Below are 19,422 nucleotides of genomic sequence, written 5' to 3' on the forward strand. Positions count from 1 at the left end.
TTACTTTCCATGTTGGATTGTCAACATATTGAAAGAAAAAATTTTATGAAAAAATCTTTAAATTTAATTTTAAAACTTGCTATTTTGTGTACAAATGCCTTGTAAAATTTTGTAAAGATATGCAAACATTATCAATAATTATAGCATAATTACTCTCATGGAAACTTGATAGTCAATAGCTCAGTGCATTTCACCCAGCCTGTAGTGGAAGGGTTAATTGTTGCAGTTTGCAATACTGTTTTTAAATACAAGAATTGTAGTTCAGAACATTACCTTATGTTTTCATCATGAATTTTGCAAAAATGTTGATAATTTGTTTTTAAATTGAAAATATTCCAGTTTGATACAGAGTTACAGAATTATGCAAATACTTGAATATGGATGACCTTTACATCATAATGTCATGCAGGTAACAAATGGCCCATAATATGCCTAAACAACTAATTTCAATAGATTTGCAATATTCTAAATATTCTATACATACTTAACACTAATAAGAAAAACAAAACTTCTGACTTGGCCTGTTTAAAGACAGGAAAGAAAGAATTTCAAATAATAACACTTTTAATGGCTTTTTGTCTATTTTTTCTGTTTAAGTCCATAAAGCTGTATCATATAACTGAATAAATAAATATGGCAAAAGTGATTTAAATACAGAAAACATCAGTCCAAAAAGTAAGAACATAAAATACATATATTTTTAGAATAACATTCTTCTTAAGAAAATCAAAAGTATACAGTTTTTTAGAAAAACCTGTAACTTTTATAAAAGGAATTTTGTTTTATTTTGATTTTTCTCAGAGTACAGTAAGAGTTTTTACAGTAATACATCAGTGAAATAAACATGAATCAAACCACTATAAAAAATCGTTTTTTTTACTTTCATCAATCCAAACATATTTTTTAAATTAAGTTTGTCAAAAAAATTGCTATGATTTGGTTTTTGTATCTATCATAATATAATATGGCGATCATACTCTTGGTACAAAAATGTAGTACAGTTATTATATTCACAGTAGAAATAATCTAATATGGCAATCATGCAGATGAAAACTGATAAATCCTGAGCTCAAACAACAGATTTTGGTTCAACTTTCAATTAGTAGCTTTTGACATCAAATTTCATGGTAAATATTATCCTTTCATAGTTTCCTATTTGAATTTAAGATTGTAAACTATGGAACTATGGACTACTAGCAAAACTTGCAATGACTTTTACAGCATTGATGTTTAAGTGTCTTCAATATCAAGTAAGTGTGATCAATGTCAGTAAGTCACAAAATTATTTATGCAATTTTTATATGAACTTTAAATTTTAAAATAAGTGTAAAAATAATTATCATGGATTTTAGTTGCTTAAACTATGATCTAATGCTGACATTGGTATTTCTTATAAGTTAGAAATATAAATGTTAACAACCTAAATATGTTATAATATGAAATAATTTATAAGGACTAGTGGTAACATCACTCATCCTAAAATGTCAGATTTGGCGCGATAGCATCCAATATGATCATACTTTGAATCTTAGAAATGCCACATCTGGCTTTACATGATCAAATACAATAATATTATGCACTGCAAGAATGCTATATCTGGCTTAACAGAATTTAACATGGTTATACCATCCACCATATAAATGCCAGATCCAGCCTGACAGGATCCAATATGATCACATTTTACATCACAAAAATGCCAGAGCTGGTTTGACAAAAAAACAATAAAACCATATTATGCATCAGAGGAATGTCAAATGTAGCAACTGTTTAGCCTTGAAATAAGATAAATGTTTCACTGTTTCAGTGAAACCCTTTAAACTAATATCCTCAATTAGGAACACTTTTAATTTATGCATTAAAACTAATTACCAATATGGTGTCCCAATAAAAGTGTTTCTTCTTCCTATTGTTCTATCTAGTTGAGCACTCACTCCAAAATCAACTGAAAGAAAATACAAGTATTTTTGATATTTTTATACTGTTAAACAAAACATACTGAAAGAAAGCTAACTTGATAGTTACTGTACATTGAAAACATGTCTTTTATGTGTGTGTCAAATACACAATGCAGCAATTTATTCTCATTCTACATGACATTTACAAACCAAAGATTAAATACACCACCATACATTAAAGTTAAATGCTTTCATATTACATTTTAGGATAATAATAAAACCTCTAAAAGCCATAATATGCAAGCTAATTCCACACACTATTCTTTTTGTAAACACTCACCTAGTTTTACTTCTGCATTATCAGTGAGAAGCACATTTTGACCTTTTATGTCTCTATGAATAATTTTGTTTGCATGAAGATGACTTAAACCCTAAAATATAAAATAATGTTTTGGTTAGTGTTGCATAATTACAGTTAATTTAACTGATTTTCACTGAATTAAAAATACGTTTGCATAGCATAACAAACACTAGCCACCTTTAATTTATATTAAGCTTTTATTTTTTTTCAATTAGAAGATATTTTCTTCAGTTTTCAAATATATTGTTTTTTTTTTATATAACAACAGTTGTTAAAGATATTAATAGGATTAAATAATTATGATAAATTTAAAATAGATAACTGAGAAACACTGTACTTTTAAAAAGAAAAATAACATGTACATCTATATTACACAGTTATATTTTAACAACTGACAGCCAAGACATCACATGAATTTATATGACAAACATTTGAACCAACACTTTGATACAAATATGTTATTAAATCACAATCTGAATAATAACTCCTACTAGTTGATTTAAGTGTTCAAATATAAAGAAACTCATGCTTAAAAGTCATATTCATTTGGTTCAATTCAATTTGACTGAAGAGGGTTAAATATATATATTTTAACTTGCACTTCATAGACTCACAGTAACAGTTATTAAACTGCACAGAAAGTGCTTTGTTTGCAGACATTAAAAGTAATGTAACTTTTCAACTGTTTTATTTACAACTATTTTCTAATATTTTCAGAGTCTTTTCTATGAAAAGTAAGCCAATCATATCATTTAAATCCTTATTAAGTACTTACCCGAAGAATCTCCCGACAGATATAAGCTATCCACTCTTCTTTGAGAGACTGTCCTTTTGTTGCTGAAGAAAAAATGTCAACAATGAACAATTAAGCTGTTACAAAAATCTATCAATAAAGCTGGCTGCTTAAGTATGTTACAGTAATTATCAATGATGATCAAGGCCTAAAAGCAAGCCATGTTTAATCACAGATACTTCATTTACATTTTTAAAGTGTTTCTGGAAATATATATAAAAAATTATTTATTCAAAACCTTCTTCTAAAAACAACCAGATCATATAAGACCAAAAAAAGTGTAAACATAATTAAGCAAAGGTTAAAAAAATATGGATATTTAAGCACACATTATGTTGTATAAATGTATGAGTTATTAAATTTTGTAGTGCTTATTGGTGTATAAGGGACATTTTAATACTAGAAATAAAATATCATTGTTAAAACTGTTCTATAATGAAGTGAGGGAAAAATATGTAATTATTTTAACAAGAATTAAAAAAAAATTGTTTTGAATTAAGTTTCTACAGGATCTGTTCAAACATCTGTTTCTAATTAGTTTATGTTTTGTTTTTTTAAACCAAAATTTTAAAACTTTTTTGTTATTTCTTCTTACAGACTTTTAAAATTTTCATTTATATCAAACCTGTTATATTTTATAATTGATTATAATGTTTTTGGTACTTTTTAATCCATGTTTGTAACTTTTAGACTTATTCTAAAAATATCTAAGCTCAATTTCTTCATTCTTTTATGTTTTTAATTTTGAACTTAAATAATTCTTAGCTCTGAAACTGTTTATCATTCATCATTTTTAATCAATGTTAATCACTTCAAATTTATCACTGTAATCATAAACCTGGAGATAAAAAACTAAACACATTTTCCAAACTTCTCTTATGTTTCAACTTTGACCCCAAATGGTTCTTAATTCCATAACTTTCTTCAAATGTATGTAATGCTCTAGAAACATTTGACTTTTATTTTAAATATAAAAACAAGCTCAATCTTACATTTAACAAGATCTGTAACAGAACCTGCTCCACAATATTCCATCACCAACTATTAGAAGAAAATGATTTAGTTAAATAACATTGACTGTAAACAATTACATAAAAATCATAATAATAAAGGTACACATTTTATTTTAATTTTAAAGATTATGTGATGCATAAAATCTATACTCGTAACAGAAATAAGTAGAAAATATATAAAAATATGAAAATGAAACAATAATTCTATAGTAAATAAGCTGTATATATACTTATTCAAAATATATTACTTAATGACTTAACAAAAAATGTTTTGAAACTGCTATATATTCATTAACTCTTGAAACAATTATTTGTCATGTGTGTGTAATTAAAATTTCAATGTGTTTCTCTTACATGAAAACCAAATTCTTCTACATACCCTCTGTGGTTCTTTCTCTTCCTTTAAATATTCAGATGATAATTTCATTATTCACAATCTAAATTTAAATTAATAAACTACAATATCAATCCTTTCATTTATGTTTTATATAGTTCTTTTCAATATTTTTTTTCAGCTAGTAACTTCTGTTATGTAATTCAGTCAATGAAAAGATGACAAAATATATCAAATTGTTTTATTTCTTATTTTGTAAATCCTAATATGTTTTGAGGTCTCATAACCTGAAACCTTTACAAGTATACATGTATGTGTGTGTGTGTGTTTCTACTCACCTCTGTATGTAATATGCATATATCACATGGAAACATTTTTACCAACTTCTGTAAGTGATATATGTTCCTACTCACCTCTACAATTGAAATATAAGACATTTAACTATGAAATTTCAGGTAAAAATGATTCATGGAAGCATTGAAAATATATATTTTACTAAGGGTTTCAAAATGGCTAGGATCAATAATTATTTGTTTAAATGTTAGAAATCATGACTCTTCTCAACAAATAATCAGAAATACAACTTGGTGCTAGCAGATTTTTCTTACATTTGTTTATTAGTTCTTCAGTAACTAAAATCAGTGTGTCTGTTTGTCAACTGTTGAAAAATTAACATCTGAAAAGATGGCAAAATGGAATACCCGTGTTAGATCCAATTACAGTTAAGTAAAAATACCTCAATTTGCTGTGCATATTTAAGAAAAAAATTTGATTTGCATAATAAACATGATCCACTCCATTCACATCAATGGTTAATATGTACATTATATACTACTATGTTGACAGTGATAATAATCATTTATCATATAAAAACTGGACACTAACATTACCTTTTACTACATATCAATTATAATTATACAACAAAAGTAGCTCTTAAATACTATAGGACCAGTAGGAGCATTCATATATACAGATTTTAATCTACTTGAATTACAAAAAAGCAGATGGTAATTTTGGCTTTGAAAAATTATTATCTTTAAAGACATATTTACAACAATAATCTAACATAGGAGTATTAAAACAAGCATAACACAAAAGTACAACAAGAATCAACTAACCCACAGTTTGTCATCTTTTCCTGGTGGACTTTTCTGAATAAAAGCACCATAATATGTTGCTATGTTTCTGTGATGAGAATACTGAAATATGCAAAAAAAATTAGCCTCCAATGATGTATCAAGTTTTTGTAAAATTATATAAATAGGAAGGAAGTTAATGCTGTTTGAATCATATTTTCTCCAGATACATATATAAGTAATTAGGTATACTGAATAACATTATAAAATTTTCTATACAGACCAAGCATCAACAACATCTTAAAATCAAAATACAAAAGTTCACTCTGAAAAACTACTTTGTAATTTATAAATTATTTTTGTTCCAATACTATGTTTTATTCATAAAATATATTTAATGTAATGAATTAATTAATATTAAAACATCAGGATTTTGTTTCTTGGTGACTCATACAGCAGAAGTTCTGGGACTACTTCTACTTTGGTGTCATGTACCACTTTCTGCAGCATTAACAGTTGATGTCATTACTAAAAGAAATAACATTAAAGTTTTTTAAAAATATAATTAAAAATAATATAAATTACACACAATAACTGGACAAGCATAGTTTTGGAAATTGCATTTGCTACATCATTTCCAGTAATTCTAAATATAATATTTATTTTTAAATTAAAAACTAACATATACCCAATTATAAATTGATAGCTGCCAAAAAAAAATTCTTGATATGTCTATCTTTAAAAAACTAGTTCTGTTTAGTCAGACACACACACACACACAAATTATTTTCCTGGCTCAGGTTCAAGAGTCACTATAGTCTAGTGTAAGCTTGGCTATTTATAGGCACTTTCTAACACCATTTCTCTCTTTGCTACAGTATACACATTGAAAGACCACTTAAGCTGGTACAGGAAATGTGCATGGTTAGCTCTGAGTATGCTTCCCCCTCTTATCTTTAATATTTTCCTTCTTTTCAGTCTTGCAGTTAGATGTTTCTTCTTGGAAAGAGAAGGCATACACACTTAACAAGCCATGCTTTCTTACAGTTAATAATTTATCAGAAACAGACTCTGCAACATAACTGCTGGAGCATTTTGTTACTTGTTTATTTAAGTTTTTTCTTAACATCTCTTGAAAAACAGCATACTGATTAAAGAGCTGTAAATTAGGCATGTCAGTTGAGAAATACATATACACAATTAAAGTCATAATTAAATCAGGAAAAACAATAGAAAATTGCTTGTAGAAAGTCTGTGATGACTGAATTAGGAAAACTGGTAGATAATGTGATGAATGAAAATAAAGGTTTACAAAAAACATACCCAGTTACTGCCAACACAATACAGAAAATATAAAGACATTTATTATGTCTTTATTATGCAGATCTTAAGTGAAATTATTAGAAATACAAGAAGGTAATTATAGTCTCAATTATACCCATACAGTTTATGAAATATGTGAAAACATTTAAATTAACAGCTAAATTGGACTATTTAAATGACAATATAGTATGCACATAGTCAATGTTACAAATAAACCAAAAAGTTGGTAAAAAATATTTGTAAATAGTTTACATCACAAGCAAATAAGATAATAAAAAAATTTGTTATATATTAAGTATAATTTTAGGAATAAATATATTTCAGAAATTAAACTGTTGTGGAAACAGTGGTTTTAACTAATGGGAAATATGCTGAAATATGTTTCTCTCAAGTAACGTTGACATTCAGTTCCTCCCTAATTGCACACAGCATATGTACAATGTATGTTGTCTATCATGGGTAGTTTTTTTTATGGTTTCATGTAATTACTTTTACCTTATTTATAGGGTGCATTAAGCTGTATGTCAAATAAGTACCATTTTTCTTAACAGTTACTCCACCTTACTTACAGTGTATTCACTGTGTGGTGTATATTCATCAACTATACCAATACTCTCAGCTCATCTAATTAGATTACTTTCTTACCTTTTTGAGAACATTTATTTCAAGCTTGATTTCCTCCTCTTCATCCTGAAAAGAAAACACAAATTATTCAACATTTAAATTTAATTGAAATGATAAGTATAATTTTATGTAATGAATCTTTAGAGAAAAGTTTAAGGTCATGAAAAGAAGGAAGTATCATCAAATAGAGATCATAACAGTATCTAAAATCACCACCATGGTGTATTGCCTAATACTTAAATACTTCAAACATTGGACGGTTAATCAAAAATGAAATAAACCTACTGTTTAATTTTATCAATAACTGCAACAGATGATAGACTTAAAGATTACCAACTGCATAATTAACTTTTAATTAAGCTATCATCTCAACTAAAAATATGAGCTTCTGATAGAAATAATCTACATAATAAATATTATTCACAATGAATGATTATGTACTTTAATTCCGATGAAAACAATAAAATGTTTCTACTCCCTGTATATGCGATTTCTTTACTGAACACAAATGTTATGCAAAAGAGACCAATAGATCAATTCTTTCTTAATTACTAAAACACTGGTGTAGCAACAAATATGTAATTTCAATAATTATAAAACCATGTGTTTTAGCATTAATTGAAAGAACCTAAAATAACCCATAATAGTCATTATATGTGCATTTTATCACATTAAGTAGTTAAGAGTTCATGAATGATTAATATCTGCATATTTATTTACAACTTTATCAGCTTAATAATTTAAACGTGGATGGCTTACAGTCACTTAAGCTGACATATTAATTCTGCATGCTATTTTATGGAAAAATTAAGCTTTTGATATTAGAAGATCAACAGAAATATACTACTGTTATCAGTATATCAGCATTAAGCGTAAAATAAATATATGCTATTTCAAAAATAGACATGATGCTTGGGAAAACAATAAGTCTTTTTAGTTTATCTATTTTTGATTTTCATTGATCAATCAAAAACATTTATATATAGTTGTTTTAAAAGAAACTCATTCATATAATTAATATCCAAAGAGGTTGTATGTGACAAAAAATACTCAAATTATAAAAAAACAACATCAAAATCAAATAAATAATAACAGTAGTTAAATCACTACAACTACATAGAGAATAAACAGTAGACAACATTACTTCTTATTGTAATTTTATCATTTAAACAGGTGTTTAGAACTCTAATTTCACATACTGAATAGCAACAGACTATTAATTATTTATTGTGTGAGAAATATTTCAACAGCAGAGTGATACTTCTAGCAACTAAATGGATTTCTACCAACTTCAATATACTTAAGAGGAATGGCTCAGAGTTATAAAAAAATAAAGATCATTTGACAAATTACCAGGGTTGCTAACTTTCAGGAATCTTTCAAAAGAAGCTTCTGAAAAATTAAAATATTAGCACATAGTAAAGTGCTGCAAGTGCTGAATGCAGTTGTGTTCTTGGGAGTCTGAGGAAACGGTCCCCAATAATACTTTTTATTCAATGAAGCAAAATGGTGCATTTCCTGGAACTATGTGATACTGAATTTTAACTAGATCCAGCTGATCAATCAAACATAATGCATTATAAAGAGCTGCTAATTTCACCAAAGCATAACCTCAGACGAGGTCCAGATGCATGTTTCACCCTCAGTGTGGTAAGTTCTGATACCTCTGCATTACACAAAATGTTTTGAAATGATCCCACATAGTTTCATATTATCTGACTGTGATTTGATTAAGCCTGACTGTGATTTGGTTAAGCCTAAAAAATTTAAGAACTTCTTTTATATGACCAAATATTTCATTTATTTATTCATCAGCATATCAGGATTATTAACGAATAAGTTATTCATGAAACACTGGAGAACAACACATCAAAAACTTGAACAGCCCTAAATACGAAAATGTTCCTTAATAATCATCAAACTGAAATATTAATGTCTGCTAATATCAACTAACCTCAGCCTTAACAGTTATCAAACTGAAATATTAACATATAATATCAACCAACTTCAGCTATAACAGTTATCTATGTGAGCTATTAACATATTAATATCAGTCAACTTCAGCCTTAATAGTTATTAAACTGAAATATTAATATCTGCTAATATCATCCAACCTCAACCACAATAGTTATCAGAGTGAAATATTAACATCTGCTAATAACAACCAAATTCTGTTTTACTATGTATTAATACAAACTAACCTCAGCTATCCAATTTTTGGGTGCCTTAAAGATAGTTCTACTTATCATCTTCAAACATTTTAAATTAAAGACTAAAAATCAGTAATAAGTATGACTACCTCTAAAATAATTTCAGACTTTGGTAAAAATGATATCAACTAAACACTTGTAATAATATTAGTTATACATTGATTCCCAAGAAACACTTTGTTTTCACCCATTACACACTGAAAAAACTACATACAAAAGCATAATTTTACTGCTACAAGAAAAACTTTGCTTTTGAATTTCGTGCAAAGCTACACAAGGGCTATCTGCACTAGCCATTCCTAATTTAACAGTGTAAGATTAGAGGGAAGGCAGCTAATGATCACCACCCATCACCAATTCTTGGGCTACTCTTTTACCAATGAATAGCATGATTGACCATCACTTTATAACATACCCATAGCTGAAAGGGTGAGCATGTTTGGTGTGACAGGGATTCGAACTCTTGACCCTCTTATTACATGTCAAGTGCCTTAACCACCTAGCCATGCTTGGCCCAGAAGAATAAGACTGCCATACAGAAAAGCTTACTTCAGGATAGTTTTGTATGACTGTTAAATTAAACAACACTGTTGTAAGAAATATCTTCTGTCCTTAAATGCATGTTACAGAATATTTCTTACAATTTGTTTATGAAGGTATTAGTTACCCAAGAATCATATACTGTTGACCCCTCATTAACGCCCTAGATACATTCTTGAGAACTGCAATGTTATTGAAATGATGTGAGTTGGGACCCAATTCCCTTTTGGTATAATGGTATAAGTTGGAATTGTGTTCCAGCAGAATAATTTAACATCCTATATATGATAAAAAGCAAAGTATAATATAATAATAAAAATGAATAAAGAATAGAATAAAATAAAAAATACATACTACAGTGCAATATCTAAAAAAAAAAAAGGAGCTGGCAATGGTTTATTGAGGAGAAAAATAACTGGTTTATTTGCTTTATTTTTCTTCTTCTCAAAAGACTAAATTATTTGTGACTCTCTTGCCTACTCCTTTTCTCTTTATAAAACTCCTAGTAACCTGAAAGAGCTTCCCCATGATGCCTCCTCAAGGAACTGTTCCACATGCAATCAGGGTCATTCTCAGCAAAGACTGCAAGGACCTTCATTAATTTTGCAAAAAGTCTCTGATGTTCTTGTATGTCAACTCAACAACTTGTTAACTACTAACTCTGGTTGCCCATTTCTGTTAATAGTTGTTGATTTAATTACTTTAAATCTTCATTGGACAGACCTTTTTCATGTGACTGAAACAACTCTTCTACCCTTTCGTCTTCCATTTCCTCCAGTCCTACATTCTGGCAAGGTTGGCAATTTCTCCACTAACTGTTGGTATTTCTTCCTTAAAACTCTCGAATTCATAAATGCATTCCAGTCACATCTTCCTCCAAACTCTGTTCATACATCTAGTAAAGTCGATGTTGTCAATTGCCTTAATGATACTATACAAACACTAGAAGTCTCTGATTGTAAAATTCTCATTAATATATGCCCCATTAAATAGCTAATGCAAGTATGATGTAGATGATATGTTTTAAGCATTGCTAAGACCCCCTGATCCATTGACTGAATGGGCAATGTTATTTTCTGAGACAAAAATATAGTTTGGATTGGGATGCAAGTCTCAAAGTCGTCCAAATGAAAATGGTGATCAGGAACATTTTGTAGGAGAAGTAATGCCTTTTTTTAATGCAGCATTTCTCCACTGCCAAGAAAAAAATATGAGATGAACCAATCTTGAATAACATCAGCTGTCACTTAAATTTTGAGACTGGACTGTCAAACAACTGGCAGATGTTTCTAAATGGTACACTAGCACTGTTTTCAACTTAAAGTATCCTGCTACATCATCACCAAGTAACAGTGTAAGCCGACCTTTAGCAGCTTTAAATCCTGAGGATGTCTTTTCCTCACAAGAAATAAACATACAGGACAGTATCCAATTACAAAATAGCTTCATTTCATCTGTGTCGAAATCCAATTCAGAGGAACATCTGCCACTTTCTATAATCTCCTTTAACTTGTTTGGAAATTCCAAAGCAGCTTGTTGATCAGCACAGGTGGCCTTGCATCCTATTTGATGTTTTGTAGATTAGTTCTTCACCTAAAACTGTCAAACCAAACTTTCCTTGCAACAAATGCCCCTACTGTTGAGCTTTCATCTTCTTCTTCACGTAATTCCTTCTATAAAGTTTTTAGCTTTCCCAATTACCAGAGTGTGATTTAGTGGCAGACAATTTTAATTTTGATCTATAATCTTCAATGTTACTAATCTATCCATTTTTCTAAGATACAGTTTCTTACATGACTTAATTTACTTGAAGTTAATAGCATACAAGCATGAGCTAATAATGCCTTTATCTTCTCTGCATTATTGAATTTGGTTCTTACTACTGTTGCAGGAAGACTCGTACAACATTAACAGCATGCCACTCTTCCTCTAAGTGTTTTAAGTTTCAAAGCAGTTTATTCAACATTATTATATTTAGAGATACTTTTTTGTTTTTATTACCTGCCATAATTCATGCAGGGTAAATATAACAAAATACAAGTGAATGCTGTAACTTAAAAAAGCCAACACCAATATGTAAGTAATATTACTGTGAAGCCAACCCTGAATCACCAAGTAAAGCTTACCCATGGAAGGAATTTAAAGAAAGAATTTTCAGTGTGTTTACCTTCTTTTTTACTCATTAATTTTATTTAATATTTTTTCAATGACGAAAAACGAAATGACTTAATTGGGGATGACGTTATATATAGCCAATTAGTTGAACCAGCTCTATAAGTTCTGAGCTTGAATTTTCAATGAAGTAATAAACTACAAGTACCCTGTGTAACAGAGAAGTTTGCTGGTAAACAATTATTTAGTGTTGTTTGTGAAGTTACACTTATCCTCTCAAGTTTAGTGCTATCAACACTCACCCACAGAGCATATTTTTTGTTTGTTTATTTGTTTATGAAAGTTGAGCAAAGCTATATGAGGGCTATATGCGTCAGCCATCTCTAACTTAGCAGCATAAGACTAGAGGAAAAAGAGCTAGTCATCACCACCCACCACCAAGTCTTGGGCTACTCTTTTATCAGTGAATAGTGGGATTAATGGATACATTACAACACCCTGTGATGAGGATTCAAACTCACAACCTTTAAATTGCGAATTGAGCGCCCTAACCACCTGGCCATGCCCGGCCTCCACAGTGCGTGAAATTCGTGCATCTTGGCCCACTCCAATGCATTTGTAAAAAAATCTCACATTTGGATGAAATTGGCAGCTTTCTATAATTCATTATGATTGTTTGACCAGCCGAATTAATCCAGGTCAAATTCCACATCACATTGACCTAGGACACGCAGTAGATTACATCATTTTACTTCATTGAGTAAATCATTTCATAGGGAAGCAAGCCCCTAGATTCTCCTATTAGGCCACTGCCTTCGGCACTCACAGCATATTTTACTGCGAGTTAATGCTTTACTTTTTGAATTCTCACTCAAATTTATAAAACTTGGCAACCTGTAATTGTATTTGTAGAATTGCGGTTAAAGAAATAAAACGCTTTCGTTATCATTAAGTGGTCCAGATTGCGTAGTTTTTCAGGTGACATTACATAAGGATAATAATATTGAATAAAGCCGACATATAGGGACACGCCTAAAACCAGTTTACTTTTTGTACTTGATAAACGTCTTCCGTTTATAGTATAATTCTTATTAAGCAAATAACATAAAGTGTATTTCTTATTGTTTAAAAATTGTTCAAGTTAGAGGTACGTATTCAGATATCCAAATATAATTTCTCCCAATGTATATTTTTGCATAAATGTTTAAATTTAACGTTTTCGTTTAAAGTGAGTGTTAGAGTTTCCCTCCCCTTAATTGCAGGTATATATACGGATTTACATAATGAAGAATAAAATCTGACACCTCTGACGATCAACTCTTTCATTCAATACCTATGCTCATCAAGTAAACTATACACGCAAAACGCACATTCTCGATCGAAACGCTGTTTTAACTAGCCACAGAAAATATGCAACATATTTCCGTATACATATATAGCCTTACGTTGGCGAAGCGTGGTCTGAAGATAGGTTGCATGTGTCCAACTCCAATGTAAAGTGGAGGATGAGGGAGTTTAAGTAGTAAATAATGTCATTATTAATTATAAATAATTTCACATTGACCAGCATACAGGGACACTTCACATTATTTAATTTTGACAGATATGATTAAATGCATCTCGTCGTTTGCAAAAATATTATCACATAACTGAAACATGTACATTCATGTTTAACTACATCTAAAACAGGAAGGGACAGGTACATTTACTGTCTTTCCTCATTGCTAATGGTGAAGGGAAACTGACTACCCATTCCACTCAGGATTTACGCCTATGTTCGAGTGGCATTACGTCTCAATACACCTTTAAGTATTCATTCTGTACTAACCTTATGTGACTTTCCAACAGAAAAAAATGTAATAGTCAATCGACACTTTTTGCGTTACTGACGTGTTTATTTACTTACTAACAAAGAAGCTTATGAAATCTATTAACAATTATGCCACACAAACAACTGATCCACATACCACACTTAGAGGGTACATAACGTCTAACTTCACAAACACTAAACAGTTGCTTGCTTACCTGCAAACCTCTCTTGTACACAGTACTTCCTGTACCTTATTACTTCAATGATAATTCTTCATGCTAAATATTTACAGAGATAATCTCAATCTATCTCAACAACCAAGATATATGATGGTAAGTCTGATATAAACAAGACTAGACTTGGTTTTATTTTCACCTAATAATTTAAAAGAAACCACCCACCGAAAGATTGTAAGACTAATATTAAAAGTGTACAAACAATCTTGACCACCTTATTTTGTACACTTCTAAAAACGATGTTAATTTTGGACTACCCCTGTTTAATTAATTGGGGCAGTAAGTTCATAGCTTGTAACCTTAAAAGGTTAATAATGTAATAATTTAAAATAACCCTCCCTACAAATTAACAGCGTTACTAGAATATCATTACGTAAGTATTCTGTTTCATTTCAACATATCACTTTACCTATAACAGAACAATTATATTGGAAGCGTCAAAAATGTAAAAAGGAATACCGCAAACAATACATACTACAATAAGTTCTTATACGTAGTTCAAAGTTTAGGGCAAACATAGTTGAAAAAAAGGTTGGATGTTCAAAACAATTAAGAGAGTCTCGTATTATACTAAAAATTCTATTACTCAGTTTATTATTATTAAAATGTATTAGCGACTACGATGTTATTTCGTTGGTCTGCAGTTAGCCAATTTGTGTCCTGACCTCTCTTAGTTTAGCTTGTGAAATTAAATTACTGCTGTCTGCTTTCTTAATAAAAACTAAATTTCCGTAGAACAGATCGATACAAATCTCAAAGGTAAAAAACTGACAAAAAAAAAACATTTTTATCCTAAAAGGGGTACAGATAACCTTCACCCACTCTCCTCACAGTGTACGTTTTGTACATTTCTACAAATGGTGCTGATTGTAGAAGAAGACATTCATTAATTTCTTCAGTAAATTATTTTCCCGGTCTTGTATCTGGCAAACTGATTCATTATAGCACCAAAAATCTCACTGTGACGTAAGACTTTAAGACGTAATCCCATTACTATAACCACTGTCTAGTTTTTACTTTTGTTTCAAATACATATGTACTTGTCATCCAATATCAATTATTTCATTTTTATCACTATATATATTTTACTTTAAAAAATAATAGATTGTCTTTATCATAAACCATTATTAATTGAAAATAAATCATTTTTAACCATAGGACTAATGTCCCAATGGATATTGTCCTATTACACTAAACTTTAGGGGATAATGTCTCTTCCACCCCACGAGCAAAGCGACCTACTTTCCAGTGTTTGCAGATCTATTGGTCTATTTAGGACATCGCGATAATCTCCAATCATCGTCAACTTGCTAAATGATCGTTTTTCAACTGTAATTGGCTACAAAGACGTTTAAGAACAGTGCCTGAATCATTTTTTTATTTTGTTTTTCCATAACTCGGTATTAATTTACGAGATTTTCCCCTTTATTTAGAGATTCCTTTAAGGTCATGGGCCATCGGGAAAATTTACCCGACCGTCACCGCTCTCTTGGTGGACGTGGTTATATACCCTGATAATTGATATAAAACAACATATTTACCAAAATCTTACACGTTGCATACTCCGCTGACATGATAAGCTGTTGGTATTCATGGAAGAGCCTTAACGCCAGCAATCGGAAGCAAATAGAGTGTGAGGGCGAGTTGACATTGTTTTCTTTTTACTGGGCGGCCCAGTATGGCCGGGTGGTTAAGGCACTCGACTCGTAATCCGAGGGTCGCGAGTTCGAATCCCCGTCGCACTAAACATGCTTGACCTTTCAGCCATGGGGGCGTTATAATGGTACGGTTAATCCCACTATTCGTTGTAACGGGGATTCGAGCTCGCGACCCTCAGATTACGAGTCGAGTGCCTTAACCACCTAGCCCTGCCTGGCGAAATAACAGGTGAAACAAGTGTAAGTTGCTACGTTTGGGGAAGGAATCTTTTATTGAAAGCTGATGTTACAATTTAGTCATTAGACTGGCGGTAGGTGGTTTCGCTGTGCTATACACCGCTATAAATTACGATGTCTGAAACGTATAAGTAAACGCCGACAAAATATTAAACGGTCTATTAATGTGAATGGTTACAGTTTACACAGGGTAACCTGACTTCCCGATTTTGTTGGAACAGTTCCGGATTTGGGTCCGTTTTTCTAGTGCCCCGATATGCACTTCTCCTTCCAGGGAATCTAAGTGTTCTGGTTTTCATATCTACTAGTAATCTGTAATTGTTGATACTGCTCGTAATAACGTTGCCTTGCCTTTACTTCTACCTATGAAGTTGGCCATAAGTCAGGCTGCAGCAGATGACATAATTTCACTAATGTATACGTCACTAAACACGTAATTGTGTGTTTTCTTATAGCAAAGCCACATCGGGCTATCTGCTCAGCCCACCGAGGGGAATCGAACCACTGATTTTAGCGTTGTAAATCCGGAGACATACCGCTGTTCTAGCGGGGGACTAAGCACGTAATTAATCACTCGCCAAAACACAGATAAACAATTAAACGCAAACTGTAGGTGTTGTTCACATAAATAGTTAGATTTTCAAATCATGAAGTACTTATTTAACAACGTAACTCAAGGATGAACAGGAACGATAACACAGAATTTTACGATAAACTTCTGATAAACAAAAGTTTCTCCCAACAAAGTAACTATAACAGCAATAACCTAACTGAAAATATCCTTTTCATTTGATATTACTTATTATGATAATTGTTTTCATTATTTTTTCTCTAAAAAAACAACACATCCCCAGTTTTAAAATCGAAAGTTTTGGTCACCCTAGGTTTGCGAAGTTTCGATTTTTTTTTTTCAAACAAGCTGATGAGGTGACAAGATCTAAATATACACACCACTATGGTATGTCACATTGACAGTGGTATCTCATGATAACAAAATCATTGAACATATCAGTGTTAAGAACGTATAGAGAAATTAAGTATTTAAAAGAAAAACTGTGATATTTACTTCAGTATACTAAGCCCAAAAATGCATATGTCAAACATGAAAAAAATTGAAAACTGGCAGAAAAAATAACAATAAATACGGAAGAATACAGAAAATGTTACTATATGAAGTGTTTTTATAACACTGTGTAACACAAATTTTGTTCCCGGGTAGTATGTGTTATTTTTTACTTGCTTATGTTGTGAAAGTACAGAAAATGGCCATTATTCCCTTCAAATTTTGCTTTTGTGACCTGGATAATGAAATTTAGAAATTAGCCTATTTTCTATGTAAAAACGGGCAAATTAGCACATTTTCATTTACATAAGGTCTGAATAAAACAACATATGAATCAAGATTTGCATGTATTTATACTAAAGTTATATAAAGATGAACAAAAATGTTTAGAAGTGAGTAGTTTTTCGAGATTTGAGACTGTAATGTAAATCACTTTCACGTATCAGTCCCCAAATATAGTCTCCCATAATGTTTTCGTTATACGCTCTCAAGTCACAAAACCAAAGTTTGAAGAGAAAAATAGGTCTTTTTCATTTACTTTAGGCGTAAGCAATTGGGAAATAACACTTTCTGCCCAGGAACAAGTAAAAATTGTGCTTGTTTGTTTTTGAATTTCGCACAAAGCTACTCAAGGGCTATCTGCGCTATCCGTCCCTAATTTAACAGTGTAAGACTAGAGGGAAGGCAACTAGTCATCACCACCCACCGCCAACTCTTGGGCTACTCTTTTACCAACGAATAGTGGAATTGGCCGAAACATTGTAACGCCACCACGGCTGAAAGGGCGAGCATGTTTGGTGCGACGGGGATTCGAACCCGCGACCATCAGATTACGAATCCAACGCCGTAACCCACCTGGCCATGTCGGGCCAAAAATTTTGTTACCTAGTGTTATAGTGCAATTATATCGACCTGTTTTTAAATGCATTATTTTGCTAAACTTAAAGTAATACCAAAGCGATAAAGTTGCCTAAGAAGTTCATATTTCTGTACAATATCATTCACTATAGTTTTAACTAAAACTACTTTACTCGAACATAACACTAGTACGCACACATTTTAGAACTTTACGTAGCTCGGTTAGGGAGTTCGACTCACAATTTGAGAGTCGCAAGTTCGAATCCCTCTCACACCAAACCTTTGTTAATTCTTACGGCATAAAATATAGTTTTCTTAAAGTATGGATTTCCAGCCATAATAAATGTATCTTCTTTTTAACTGTGAGAAGATTAATCACATCGAAGTAACAACACTTAAGGTTATAAAATCACTCATATGACAGGCAATAAAATAACAATAATCAGGTTTCCTAGGAAACGTTAACCCCAGTTAGTAGACTCTCTCTTATTATGTTTTGTACCCGCTCTGTAACAAGCAAAAACGCACGCTAGTAAAAAAAAAAAAATCGGTCATTTTCATTATACATCCCTACCGTTTGTAAATATAACCATCCTAACGGATACATCAATGTACAGTGTAAGAATATACTTACACCAAACAATATCCGAGCTTTCTGTGATTGCAATAACTATACAGGGAAAATAGTAAGAAAACCTAGAACGAATATCCACATTCGTTTGGAACATTAGACAAACAATGAAAATAAAATAAAAATAAAACAACTGATGAATCACTGACTAGACCAGGGGTGGCCAAACCGCAGCTTGCGAGTCACGTGCGGCTCTTTGACATATAATGTGCATTTGTTTCATCTCCAGCCAGTCTATTATTGTTAGACTTACCAATCCGTTTGTTGTGATATAACCAAATCAAGTCTTATTGTTGAACTTACCAATCAGTTTGTTGTGATATAACAAACTAATAATAAACACACACACACACACACACATGCATTCACATTAATTAATTAATTAATTTATAAACTATTAGCGACAATTTACAAGATTAACTAAGGTTAAGAATTAAAACATCTCATGTACTTTACTTTATATAGTTCCACTTGTTTCTGGAATATGGAAACAACAAATTTAATTTGGTGTTTATTTAGGGTTGTTTATCGTAAACACTGTTCATAGAGTATCTTAAAAATTGGTATTTTGTATACGACATGTTGCCTCTTTTGTAAAATGTTTATCACATAATGAGACCCAGTTTATTTACGGTATTCCTGAATATA

At 31.0% G+C, this 19,422-nt stretch overlaps 1 protein-coding gene across 4 annotated transcripts in view; it reads right to left on the reverse strand.

The window, feature by feature from the left end:
- LOC143232276 (serine/threonine-protein kinase mig-15-like) overlaps positions 1-19,422 on the reverse strand; it is a 117,046-nt gene that overhangs the window by 67,611 nt on the left and 30,013 nt on the right. For all 4 annotated transcript variants that reach the window (XR_013017473.1, XM_076467470.1, XM_076467469.1 and 1 more), the window contains exons 4-9: positions 7,441-7,485; positions 5,515-5,595; positions 4,042-4,090; positions 3,032-3,093; positions 2,236-2,326; positions 1,870-1,942 (exon numbers count right to left, since the gene is read on the reverse strand). Coding sequence is in view for 3 of the 4 variants with exons in the window: in XM_076467470.1 (XP_076323585.1) it covers positions 1,870-1,942; positions 2,236-2,326; positions 3,032-3,093; positions 4,042-4,090; positions 5,515-5,595; positions 7,441-7,485 (401 nt within the window). In the remaining variant the exon portion in view is untranslated. The remainder of the gene's footprint in view (positions 1-1,869; positions 1,943-2,235; positions 2,327-3,031; positions 3,094-4,041; positions 4,091-5,514; positions 5,596-7,440; positions 7,486-19,422) is intronic.

Source organism: Tachypleus tridentatus, chromosome 11 (assembly GCF_004210375.1).
Source record: "Tachypleus tridentatus isolate NWPU-2018 chromosome 11, ASM421037v1, whole genome shotgun sequence".
NCBI classification, from domain to species: Eukaryota; Metazoa; Arthropoda; class Merostomata; order Xiphosura; family Limulidae; genus Tachypleus; species Tachypleus tridentatus.